The sequence below is a fragment of the Passer domesticus genome, chromosome 4 (genome assembly GCF_036417665.1).
Source record: "Passer domesticus isolate bPasDom1 chromosome 4, bPasDom1.hap1, whole genome shotgun sequence".
Taxonomy (NCBI): domain Eukaryota; kingdom Metazoa; phylum Chordata; class Aves; order Passeriformes; family Passeridae; genus Passer; species Passer domesticus.
This window is the reverse complement of record NC_087477.1, coordinates 17,649,184-17,662,529: the sequence shown is the minus strand read 5'-3', so window position 1 is coordinate 17,662,529 and position 13,346 is coordinate 17,649,184. Positions and strand designations below refer to the sequence as shown.

The 13,346-nt window shown below is 39.6% G+C and overlaps 1 protein-coding gene and 1 long non-coding RNA gene across 8 annotated transcripts in view; one reads left to right on the top strand and one right to left on the bottom strand.

Moving 5' to 3' along the window:
• AFG2A (AFG2 AAA ATPase homolog A) overlaps positions 1-13,346 on the bottom strand; it is a 161,443-nt gene that overhangs the window by 120,013 nt on the left and 28,084 nt on the right. For 3 of the 7 annotated variants that reach the window (XM_064416416.1, XM_064416417.1, XM_064416418.1), the window contains exons 12-13: positions 5,342-5,395; positions 4,900-4,979 (exon numbers count right to left, since the gene is read on the bottom strand). The exons of 3 other annotated variants lie outside the window; for them this stretch is intronic. In XM_064416416.1, coding sequence (XP_064272486.1) covers positions 4,900-4,979; positions 5,342-5,395 — 134 coding nt within the window. Of the gene's footprint in view, positions 1-2,611; positions 3,606-4,899; positions 4,980-5,341; positions 5,396-13,346 lie in introns of those variants that run through there. One more of the 7 variants, XM_064416419.1, reaches the window with a different exon arrangement.
• Positions 6,393-11,287, top strand: LOC135298643 (uncharacterized). The gene is made up of 4 exons (XR_010360679.1): positions 6,393-6,456; positions 6,535-6,714; positions 6,843-6,986; positions 10,501-11,287. It is a non-coding gene; the product is annotated as an uncharacterized LOC135298643 (long non-coding RNA).

The window sequence follows — 13,346 nt, the reverse complement described above, 5'->3', positions numbered from 1 at the left end:
GTATACACACATGAACTAAGAGTAATGCTATTTGTTAAAACTGCTTTCCCAAAACCAATTACAAGCTTTACTGTAATATAAAATTGTTTCAAAACTTTCCTCTTCTACCAAAATAAAAAGCTGACACTAGGCATGCAGCTTTTTTCCCCGGACAATATTTGTTTGGCTACCAAATTCCAAAACTTTAAAGAACTCATACAGCAGTCACAAAAATTTTGAATGCTTCAATTCTCCATCAGGTACAAACACAGCTCAGATATTGTAGGGAATCAGCTGATATCCCCCTGTTCAGGGACACCAGTGGCAACAAAGGCCAGACACACAAAGTTCTTTGTCTGAGCTGAACAAGAATTGGGTCTCTCACAACAATGATGGCAGCAGGAAACTCCATATCTTCCAGATATACTTTGTCATGTTCTTCTGTCTTTACATGAGAAATATCAGGGGGACAATACTTCCTCCAGCTTCAGTACTGCTAATTTACCCTGTGCAAGGTGGATTTCTGCCAAGAACCTCTCCCCTTTGCTGCATCCCTACAGAATTCAGCCTGTGGGTTTCATTACTGGATGCAACACTCTGACTTCTTTCAATAACACTGCCCATTGCATCAGGGAATCTGCACAGGCACTAAAATACAATGACAAGTTCAAGAGTAGGGGATAAATAAATATGAGCTAAAATATCCCAGAAAGATACCTTGATTTAAGAAGATTTATCACTATCCCTGTTCAAGGCAGAGATTTATCACTATCCCTGTTCTCCATTCTCTAAGCGAAGAGAAGTTGCTGTTCCTCACAGGTTCTTCTAAAAGCCTGAGAGCCTCAGAACTTGAGACTGCAAAGATTTTAGTACCTAAAGTGAAAACAATGTGTCTTTCAGTGGTTCTGACTATTTTAAATTGTGTCTATCCTCCCTCCAGCATACAGGATAACATATTTTCCCAAAAAAAGCATCATCATGCTGTGGTTTCAGGGAATTGGTACCAAAGTCCCTTCACTTTGTCACTTCTACACTCATTCTGAAAAGGTTAGCAATATTCATCTACCAACTTTTGGCCTCCATTAGTCAAATGCAATGTACTGATTTTGTCCTTGTCTTTTTTTTCCTTCCCCTTAAAAACAGAATTTATCAGTGCCTTTTACAGCAGTCTGCAGGATTTCCCATCCTATGTTATAGAGACTTGCAGTTAAAGGGGAAATGCTTTGCTTCTGAAAAACAAGAAAAGGATGTCTCTTGCTGAAAAATCCTAAAAATCCTACTTATATAAACAATGTCCCATTTCCAAAGCACGGAGATTTCTGAAGTTCAGCAAACAGACTGTCTGCACTGCATTTACACAGACCCACATTCATTCATCACTTTCAAGTCTAATTACTAAGCCATTTCCCTCTTGGCAACCCCTAATGGCCAGAAGAATTAGGTTTTACATGGTCAGGATACTGAGGGTAACAAATACCCATAACTCTCAGCAGCTGTGTAATTTGTAAAGCCTCCCCAGCTTTGTGCAGGCACGGGATTACTTCAAGGCAAACTACTGCTCACACTCTGCTGTATCTGGACCAGTCCTGCTTCAGTGCAATCTGTCCTACAAAAAGTCCTAACAGCATCTTTCAAAAGTATGGGGAAAGAAGAGAAAAAGTCATAATCTGCTTGTGCAAGCAGATGCTAATTAGAACCACAAAGCAGAGGAAAAGGCTCCATGCATCTCATGGTTCACCTCTCCTGGTGCGTGACTGAAGAAGTTTTTTCTTTCTCAATCATTTGTCCTCTTCAAACCTCAACAAGACACTTCTAACTTTGTACTATCTTTTCTGCTGCAGGTTTATAATTTTTTCTTTAGAAACAGTCATGGTGAATGCCTCCCTTTTTCTCTACAGTCAGGCCCCTGAGCCACTAATTTTTCATTTTCAGTTCTCTCTAAACTTACTGTAACACCTCAACATAAATCAGAAAGAGATGGAAAAATCCTCCACGAGCATTAGAAGCTCAGAATAACAGAACAAAATGCAGAAGTGAACACAGCTCACTACCACACCAGAAATTCAAGACCATTCAGAATCACCCTCTCGACTTCTTGCATCAAGGATAATCAGATTTTTATCTCAAGCAGTTGCTCCTTATATTGAACTATTTTTCTTCAGAGCTGCAGGATTATATTTTCATAAACTGTTTTTAAAACTGGTATGTATCCAGCCCACTTTCTTAATTCCTTGATTAATATGTATTAATCAAGCAAGTGTATGTACTAATACGTATAATTCCTTGATTAATATGCATTAATCAAGTGTCAACTACATGCAAAATACAGAGGGTGTGAACAGACAAGAAAAAAATCCAGGAGCTTAGTTCACATTGATAAAACACACAGAACTTCTAAGCAGGCTGGGTAAGAAATAATCTTTCCCAAATAAACATTTTTGACAATTAACAATGGCAATTACTATAAGTTCTGCTAACTTCAAAGTATTGTTAGCTCTAACTAACAAACACACACACAAAGAGATTTTGTAAAACAAAACTGCTACATGAGACAGTTACATTAGGTAGTGTGTTAGATGTATTACAATTATGGAATGAATTATGGCTTGGAAATGTGTAATAAATAAAACACTGTGGCATAACTGAGTGCAGCCACAGTGTTTGCAAAATGGCTTGTGCAGTGACAGAATCCACTACCTGATGCAAAGGAGTTCTTATGAATGGCCCACACAAGAAAATTCTTAGCTTTCTTTGTCTACCTCTACACTGATTTAATTACAAAATCTATTAGTTCATATACCCCTGCTGCTGAGAAGGGATTGTTTAGTGAAGGTTGGGAGCAAAACAACCACAAGCTTTAGTCAAATCTAAATAATGGGTTAATGAATACTTGGCAGGGTGCTTTGAAGAACAAAAGCATGAAGTGATTTACTCGAGGTTATTTCACATCTATATTTCTGATCAGAATTACACGTAAAATTACTCCCACAACTTAACAGTTTCAGATTCTCTGGATTTCTGGACATACCCTGGCAGGATCAGGAGAGGCTGCCTACCCAGGAGATATGGAATGTAGCACATTCTGCACAAAGCCCACAGCATCCTATCAAGGATTTAAACCAAGAGGATTTAAACTCTCACAAAGCTGTATCACAGAGTGTTCTTCACTGCCAAGGCAAAGAAAACTAATTCAGCCAACAGAGGGAATGGGGAGACAATATGAACAGGTGTTTCCTTGAAAACTTCAGCATGGTCAGTAATAGTACAGGAAATGGATCTCCAGAGGCCACAAATCGTTAGCATCTCTAGTGCATTTGCAAATTCCTACTGTGCAAAGTCAGCCTGTAAAAAAGGGCCATTTCTAATAAGTGCCTTGTCTGGTTTCCTACACCATTTAATTTCAGATGAATTTTATGAGAACTCTGCTACATATTTTACCTCCCATCTGGTTCAGATTTGACAATGAAATATTTGTGTGTCCCACCCTGTTCTTTTTAAAGTTCCAAAACCAGATGTCTCCAGCACAACACGACTGCAGCAGGTCACACCACATTCTTCAGCAAGCTGTGCCAGGCCTACTACCCCACAGACAGTCCCAGGTAAGGTAAAATCAGGTTGCTTGTTCCCTAAAAAAAGCAAACAAACAAACAAACTCACCAACTCCAGGGCACTGTGTGAAAAGACTGTTTAAAATGTATTATGGTTTAACTTTCCAAGGGGTTTGATCTTGATGAAATGCTGGTTCTGGAAGCTAAACACATTAACAATTGCAGCAGGGGATGATATTTTTTCCCCTCCAATGCCTTGATTCAAGCAAACAATTTTGTAATTTCTCTGTTGCTTCAGTGCATAGCACTTCTAGGAAGCTCACAAATTTCACAGCTGCACACACTACACATGAGAAGAACTCTGAGGAAAACAACTTCAATCAGATTTTGCATTTTCAACAATAAGAACTGTTAATTTCTTAGCAGCTTCACAGGGCAGCTCTATGCTACATGTGATGCCACCTCCTGTGACACAAATAATTTATTTGTGTCACCAAAACACAAAAATGACACCCGTTATCCTTCTTGCAATACAAAAGAACCTGTAGGGATGCTGAGGGAGCTTTTTTTCCCAGAAAAATGTTGACGTTTTGATGTGCCTTTAAATAGGACAAATACTTTCTAATGCACCTATCTGGTAGATTTTCATGCACAATAAAACAGGATAAATGTATTTACTGCAACAGCAAGTAGCAGTTACATTTATAATGAGGTATCCCCCAAGAAAGTCCACTTACAGAGTCTGTCAAATCTTAAATGCTGTAGTGGGCACTAAAAACTGCAATAATTCTACTTCAGACACGAGCTAAACATCTCTTGGAACCATCATAAAGCAGGATATTAAAAAAAATACTGTTAGCTGTTTGCACAATAATCCCTTCTTAACGTCACACATGAAAGGACACAAGTGTTCCCAAATCTTTTAATGAAGTTTTTTGCAGTCTGGCAAAACATTTAAACACAGGTGTAAATTTAGTTTTATGAGTATTCTCCTTGGAAATTTGTGTTACGTAGCTTATGATCCTACTGTTTGCTTGATGGAGACACCAAATTAGGCCAGGGGAACAACCCTGGGAAAAGAAAGGAGTTAAGTTACTGGAAATAAAAGGTAAAACCACAGAAAAGAGTCTAAGAGCATGAGAACCAGGAGATTCATTCCTGCTAATGAGATGGGAAAGGAGGAACTCCATCAGCTTACCTGTTTATGCCAAGTTAAATAGACTTGAGTAAAAGTCACACATTACCCTTCTGTATAAAGAACGAAGATATTTAATAAAATAATTCTAGTAAGGTAAATAAATTTGTGATTGTACAGTGTAAGAATAATTTATCAGGAAATAATGGCTGTTGTTCTTGCAACACGATTACTTACTTTCCCCTTTCTACTGCCAAGGCATCTATTTCATCAAAGAAGAGAATTGAAGGAGACACTGCTCTGGCTTTCCTGAAGATCTACAAAAAACAACAATAAAATACCCAGTTTTAAGCCAAGGAAGCTATTTACAGTACACTATCACCCCCTGCACACATCAAGAGTGACAGAGCCTCATGTAACAGACATCAACCTGTCTTGTCTTGGGTTTTTTTTTAAACAGTAGTAAAAGCTGCCACAGGATCCCAAATTCGACATGTATCACTAGGTCAACACAAGAGAAAGCTAAATATCCCTGCTGCTTCATTTTCTTCTTTTCTTTTTTAAGCTTACACCAGAAGGAATTTTTCAGAAAGTTTAATGGTAACCTCATAAGCAGAGAAGAATTTGAAAGCCAAGTAAGGTTAGTATCTAACATGATCCACAGCCTACCCTTTCTCACCTCTCTCACTGCTCGTTCAGACTCACCAACGTATTTATTCATCAACTCAGGCCCCTGAAAAATAGAAAATTCAAAAGCATGATACATGTGTATACAAAATGACTGAGATAATCTGCCAGCGCTACACTGGCCACACTCTGCTACAAAAAATTCTGAGATTTTCTCATTTCTAAGTCTAATGGGTGCATTTTTAGTTACCCTCTACCTGTACTAAGCTTTCTCCATTTATTTTAATACCTATGCATGTTGGTTAGTCGTCATGAGAAATGGAATGAACCAAAAAAACAAATACTGTGAGGTTCTTAAAAGTGCTCAACAACAGCACCAAGGGGCTGCAAATCAGCCAGAAGGACAAATCACAGTAAAGAACCACAGCAGTGACTAAAACAATGTTTAAAAGCACTTCTTTGAACCTGACACTCTGCAGGTTCAAGAAGCTCTGCAGCACACCTGAAACCCATCCCTAGCAAAGGAGCTGTTCAGTGTCTGAGCTCATGCACATTCCTGCTCCTCTGCTGAGGCTGCCAAGCAGGATTATGAGTGCCAGCTGCTGTGGTGCCTGTTTATCCTCACAGCCCTGTCCACCAGGAACAGACTGGAGACCACAGGGTCAGCATTCCAGTCTTGAACAAGTACTTAAAATTATAAAAAGTAAAACAATGGCAAATTCTCAGAGTATTTTCTGTTCTGCTGTATCCTGTAGGATAGGCTGCTTAAATAATGCTTCCTAATGGGTCTCAGCTTCTCCTGGGACTGGTAATGACTCATTGACTTCAGCCTGGTTTGCATCAACATTGACCTGCAGCCACAAACAAGGCTCATTATCTGCTGCCCTGAACGAGAAGAGCCAGTGGCTCCAATCCATTTTCCAAGCAACAACAGGTGTCCTTGTAATTTCTCCAGAAGAAACAACATCCTTCACAGTCAGAAAGCTGAACCACCTCCTCCCAGCTGTGGGTGTCTTCAGGTAACACTCAGCCCAGAGTACAGGGCAGCTTTAACAGCAGGTATGTCACAATTAAGAATGTGTGGCAGACACACATTTGAGCACTGGCAATGACAGAGCCTCTGTTACAAGCCCTCTTTGAATGGGACCATCTGGACTTTGTTCCCAGGTCAGATTCATCACTCTAAAAATGCAGCACACTGGTTTTTGCAGCCTCCCCTCTTCACGCTCATTTTCATTCCTGCAGGAACAGTTAATGCACTGACTTCACCTTGACACTGGAAAACACCTGTGGTCATGTAGGGGTAAAAAATAATATCCTCTGAAAAGGAAAGCACAGGTTATCTGGTATCAGTAAAGCAGCCAGACATAGACACCATTTTTATTTCTTTCTTTTCCAAGAGTAGTCCTTTATCCAAAGGACCAGGTGAGTGCAGCAGCCAGACCTAGAGCACCACACAGGCCAAAGCTACACTGTAAGGGTTGACAGGGCCAGCACTGTGTGCCTGGCCTGTAGGAAAGGTAAGTTATACAATTAGCATTGTTTTCTTTCAGCAACATCCACTCTTAAAGCAACTGTTATGGCACCTGGAGGCCTCCAACGACTGCAAAATTGAAGTCTGGTGGGTACCTGTGTGGAAACAGAATTATTCAGACACAAAACCGAGGAACACAGGAGAGAGAGAAAGGAAAAACAAGGTGAGGAGAGAAACACAAAAAGCAAGGTGAGGAGAGAAACACACAAAGCCTTTTGCTGCTATTGACACACCCATGAGGAGCATGCAGCAGTTGGTGAGGGCCAGACTGCAGAGACAGTCCAGCTGCTCCGGGCCCTCGCTGTTCTGATGAGGAGCAGCCCTCGTTCTCATGAGGAATTCTGTTCAGGGCAGATGAGGAATCCGATAGCAAAGCCCTGACAAATCCTTAAGGAATGAGAGCAGAGTCCTCTCTTTCCATCCAGGTCTCTGTCACGATGAGAAACCACTACAGACTCTAGCCACAATTAGAGATTCCTCTCACTAACTTTTCCTTGGAGCCTGTGGACTCTCTCTTTCATGCTCTTATTTCCATAAGTAATCTTCATTCACATCAGCATTCCCATGGAAACCAACATCACACGCATCCGTGCCAACGGTGTGCTCCTCTCCTATGACCCAACATCAAACAGCCTGACATTTTCTTTTGTCTCAGCAAAAAAACCCTTAAACCCAAAACTACCCTATTTGAGCTTTAAGGTACAATATAATTTCAGATGCTTGTAGTTTTATTTTTAATTAAGCATTAAAATATGATGAAGGCAACATCAAAGCAATAAATACCATTTATAATGTTTCAAAGAGAATTATTTTGAATGCAACTTTTTGCTGTAAGCTTCGACATGAAGTTTTTCTCCATTTTTCTCTCTATTAAGCAGCAACTCCAGGTGAAAGACCACTGCATGTTAATGATCTGTGCCTTTTTGTAGAGAATTTTCATGAAAATTGGTTTGGAAGTCTCCTAGTTCACCCTTCATGAGGGATACCAGAACTCCATTTGAGTGTCACGGTTTTTACTATGAACAGCTCAGAGTCTTTATTGTCCACGGCAAGAAAAGAAAAGGCTCCAAAGTAACACAATGCACACACAGAAGAGGAGAAATTGCTGTACAATTCAATCATGCAAACACTGAAAACCACAACACAAAAACTAGAAATGTTCAAAGCAGCTGGAGGTAGCAAATGAACTCTGGTCCCACCTGAGCCAAGCCTTTGCCTTACCCTGTCTGCACCTGTGCTGTCCCCTTTAGCTCAGATTGATGGCAGCTCTTATTTGAAAAATAAATCTGCAGGACAGGCAGTCTGCAGGCCACCACAAAGTCACCTGCTGGCAGCTGATACAGCTTCTCATTTAACAAGGCTCACCTTTAGCAGACTTTGGAGGCTACTGAAGAAATACCAGGAGAGTTTTTTTATTTTATTTTTCAGTGCTTTTCTAAATGCTTTAAAAATCAAATGACATGAGCTTGACTTAGCAAGCTGATATTTGTTGAAAGATCTTTTCTGGCCAAGAGGTGAGCATATGGATTCTTTTAAAAAGCTTTTTATAGCCGTTGATAGACTGACCAAGAGGTGCTAGTAAAAAATGGGCCAGTTTAATGCTGCACAGCTCTGGTCTCATCTGCAACAAGTCATCTTCCATACAAGCAGACAAGAAGAAATAAAACCTGTTTCTTATGGTCATTTGCACAGGGACTCGAAAACCAGCAAAGGATTTGGAGCAGAAAATTGGCAGAAGTAGTTGTAGCTTAGCCATGCATATAAGCATTTGTGAGCTAGAGTCCAGACTGACAGTAAAAAATCTGCCAATTCAGGCCCTCTGGATGCTGATGAGGTTTCTTTTATTCAGCCTCAAAGTAGAAAGTTTCCAGTTATGCTCTGCTTAAAGACTATTCCATCCCCACTTACAAGATATATCCCCATGTATCATGAAACCTTCTACTTGCTTATAGTTTGGATTGGATGAATTTTAATTTCTTTTTTATTTTAATAAAAAACCAAAATTTCTTGCATTTAAAATATTATCAGAATCAACTCTTGAAAGATTAACTGCACAGAACATAAAACCCTTGTGCACATGCAGCAACATGAGATAAGCTTGTGCACACAAGGTTCTGACAGAAGTTCTCAAAGCATTTGTAAACTGCAAGAGGGATATCTGCTATCCCTGAAGTTAAAGAGCATCAGTCATTTTTCTGAGCAGGGCTTAAGACCACTTGCAGATTTTTTCCACCACTTGGGTAGGAAATTTAGTCAGTGACTTCTCTTACATGTTTTTTTTTTTCACTCTTTTGACAATCAGGCAAGTTATGCACTTAGGCTTTCTGAGTCACACGGGCACAGCTCCAGGTGTCTCCAGCACACAGCTCAGTCTAGACTCTTCAGAAATACCCTGATAACCTCACATACAGGTTCTGGGCTCCTACAGACACATTAAACTGTATCAGCCACAGAGTACAATTCCTGTGTCCTAAAAATCCAAGTAGAGAGTTTATCTCATCCAACAGATTACTACTCCAGATTATTACTACAAGATAATACACAGTTCCTTCTTTGCCATATTCAAAGCAGAAATGATCAGACATTAAAGTATCAGTCATAATTAATATTTAATTTCAAATGATGTCTCTAGAAACTAAGCTCTGTATTGTGAATCTCAGAAAATAACAACAACAAAAAGACAGAGGTGCCAAAATTATTTTTCAACTGTTCACACTGTGTTCCTAGGGCAATGTTCAGTGCCCACAGTCACACACTGGCATCTGAGTTAGACATTCACATTAACTGATTTGGGCAGACAGATGTTCACCTCTCAGGTCCATGTGCTAATTTCTCTTAAAACTTCAGGAGAAGCTTAGACATCCAGCTCAGAGGAGCAAAGTTTGATCCCCAATACACCCCTGATAGAGCTAAAACCAGCATCTTTTTAAAATTCTTTCCAGTTTGGACACCGAAGCTGAGATAGAGTCATGGAACAACAGAATGGCCTGGGCTGGAAGAGTCCTTAAAGATCATTTAGTTCCAACCTCCCTGCCATGGGCAGACACCTTCCACCAGACCATGTTGCTCAGAGCTTCATTCAACATTATCCAGGGAATTCACACCTTCTCTGGGCAACCTGTGCCACTGCCTCAGAACCCTCACACTAAAGAAGTTTTCCTAATCTATCTAATCTAAACCTACTCTGTTCTATTTTAAAACCATTCTCCCTCATCCTGTCACTACAAGCTCATGGAAAGAGTCTCTCTCCATCTTTCTTGTAGGTTCTGTTTAGGTTCTGGAATGCCACAATTAGGTCACTCCTAAGCCTTCTCTTCTCCAAATTGAACAATCTCAATTCTCTCAGCCTTTATGCTCTACTCTGACAACACTGAAGAGACTCAGAAATTAGTTATTTCTGAGGATTACAGTCCTTTGGCACTGTAATCTCCATGGCAAAACCCTATTCCATCCCTCCCGCAGTCCATCCAAAGCAGCACATGACTCAGGGTGGCTGCAGGGAAGCGAGTTAACAAGATAAACACTGAAACTTCCTTTATTTTAACAGTAAGGCTCTTTCTAAGGCAGAGGCTGTACGTGTGTGATTTGGTAATTGGTTACGCTGCATAGAAAAATATTTGCTCAGAAAACGCATTCTATTTGCTTGTTAAGGATAAAGCCTGCTTCTTCTCTTTCAGGGCTGCTTAAAGATTTCATCTGCATCACTCCCAGCTTCTCAGCACATGGAAACCCCAGGCTGAGCGCCATGCAACATTTTAATCACTTCCTTTCCCTCTGCCCTGCATTCCAGAGGACCTTAAAAACTTGTTGACACCTGTCTGGGATTTGAAAAACTTTAATTTCAGCAGGTGCTTGTGGGCTCCAAAGTATTTAAGGGAGCAAACTAGCAAAACCCTGTTATCCCCAGTCCCTGCAGTGGAGTTGCTATAAGCAGCATGGTCAGACTGCAAAGGCAACTATAATATCCAATTTTCTTTATCACCTTGCCTCAGAGTCCACTTGTTTGCCATTTGCCTTGACCAGCAAACTCCAGTGACAATCTTCTGAGGCTTCTTTACACAAAACAGAAGCCAGGATTTGTACTGCAGAATGAGCTGACTGGAAACATTGAATTACACTCACTGCATGCACCAGTGCCTTTGGAGTGCCTCTGGCATCATCAGGGCAGGATGCATGCAGGATCAAAAATCACATAGCAAAACCACACAAAATGAGCCACCCCTGCTGCAAAACCTATTTGCTGAGACTTCACACCTCCAGCAACACTCCATTCCTCCACTGGTAACTTGAAGAGAGAGAAAGAAACTAAGTGCTAATAAAAATAAATTTGCAAGGTAATTGAGAAGGGACAAAGAGACGGGGATTTTATTTAACCATTTTCTGCCTGAGTATTCACTTTTGGTAAGCTTATGGTAAGAATGGATGAATGATTTCTTTTTAGTTGAGTACAATATGCAGAAAGCTTCAGGATTAAAAGAGATCATCAAAGTATCTTAACTTGTTATCCCTTGTAAAAAATGCCAAATTTTTCAAACAGAGTTATTTTTACTATCTACTAATTAACTAGCAAGTTATTGTAAATGTGTGACTATGGATCTTTTTAGAAATTATATCAAATGCTTGCCAAAATCTATCATAAAACCACAATGCTTCTGCATTTTTCATCTCAAATGCCTTGCTTTTAAACTACTTACAGTCACCAAGCTTTCTTATTTCAGGCTTCTGCTCACTGAAATCCCCATCAAAAGGCTAAGCTATCTCCCCAAAACTCAGTGACAGTTCTTCACAAAGCAAAGCAGTCGACCTTTCCAAGCCTCATTAATCTGTTGGAGCTGCCACAGCCAAGAGCTGAAGGGAAAAGCAGAGGAAACTTGAATTGGAAAATATTTTGACATAATTGACACAGATGACAAACTAAGCTTAAGCACATGTCAAGCACGGGGAGTGGTACAAAAGCATTGGCTGGGTGATACAGGAAGCTAAACCAAGCCAAGGTGAAGTCAGAGCCCTGGGAACAGTGTATATTTTTGTAATTACTGCTCATTGAAAAAAGAAAAGATTCCTTCAGCCCAAGTTCTTAAGTAACAGCAAATAAAAGGTCAGGAATATTTTCTCTTTTTTCAAAAATCACACTGTAGTTGGATCTCCTAACCAATGTTTCAAATTAAAGTTAAAGAATAGTATAGTTCCCATCATCTGTACCAGTGGTTTGCTCAGTGCTGACATCCTTAAACATTCCTTACTGTCACAGGTGGGTTTGGTTTTCTTTGTTTTGTGTGGTGTGGTTTTTTTCAAGTATTACTTCATCCTGTTTACAAAAATAACCGTGTCTCACTTAGCTGAACTGCAAGGCATTTAACTTCTTAAAATTTAAACTGGTTTTTGTCACTACCCCTAAGTGAGGCTTTGCCTTACTTTTGATTTTAAACAGACAAATGTTAAAAAGCACTAAACAGCAAGAGGAAAAATGATGTTTCTGAAACCTTCACAAGCATATAGAAGTTGCATAATTTTTCTTGCTATATATCTTATAAACTCAGGTAATCTTCTTGTTGGACAGAAAACAGAACTCCAAGTCCCCATGGATCAGACCATCACAACACATGATAGAGTTTATCTGGATGGGTACCCTGATGGTGCCTCCCAGCCTGACATCTTAAGAGCAGACTCCAGTGTTCATTCTGAAATAGGTTAAAATCAAAAAAGCTCAATGGTTTTTTTATTTGGTAGTAAAGTTAATGACCTAAATAGCACAATAATAGGAGGGGGAAAAAACTCCACAGGGACTCTCTGCACATTGCTTCCCAGAAAAGCAACAGAAAATTTGTAAGGAAAAGTAATACTCATTTGATTCTTTGCACAACACATTGACACAGAATTTCCTAAAAATAAAAAAAAAAAATTTAAAATCCAAGAGGGCAGTTGTAACACATCTAAATAAACTAAGATTCAAGACAAACACAGAGATAATTATCTACGCCATACAGCAAGATAGGTGAGTTTCTTCCAAAAAAATAATATCACCACAAAAATCCTAGTGGTCTCAGAAAAAATATAGCTCAAAAAAACATCTAGTCAAAACTGACCCTAAGTGCAGGAACTGTCAAAACAGTTCACAGAAATACCTATCACATAAATAGTCAAAAGAGGGAATACAGTGACAAAGGGTTTAATTTCCTTCATGTTCAGTTTCAGAAAGCTAGATGACATCTAAAGCAAAAATGTCAGAGAGACAGGTTGTATATAACAGCAAGGTGTCATCAGCCTGGCAGAAGCTGAAAGTTATATCCCCATCACATTGATATGGATAGGTCCAATACCTGTATACAAGGGGTTTTTCTTACTAGCACAAAAAGTGCGTAAAACACATTTCAGAAGAAATGTTTGGTACAAGCACAAGAGGATTGTGAAAGACCAAAATGCAGAGAAGGCTGACTGAAACAAGCAGTCAGATCAAAAGTTGTTGATAAGTCAAGACTGATGTTCAATCCTGCAGAATGAAAAAATTATCCTAATCCATTCC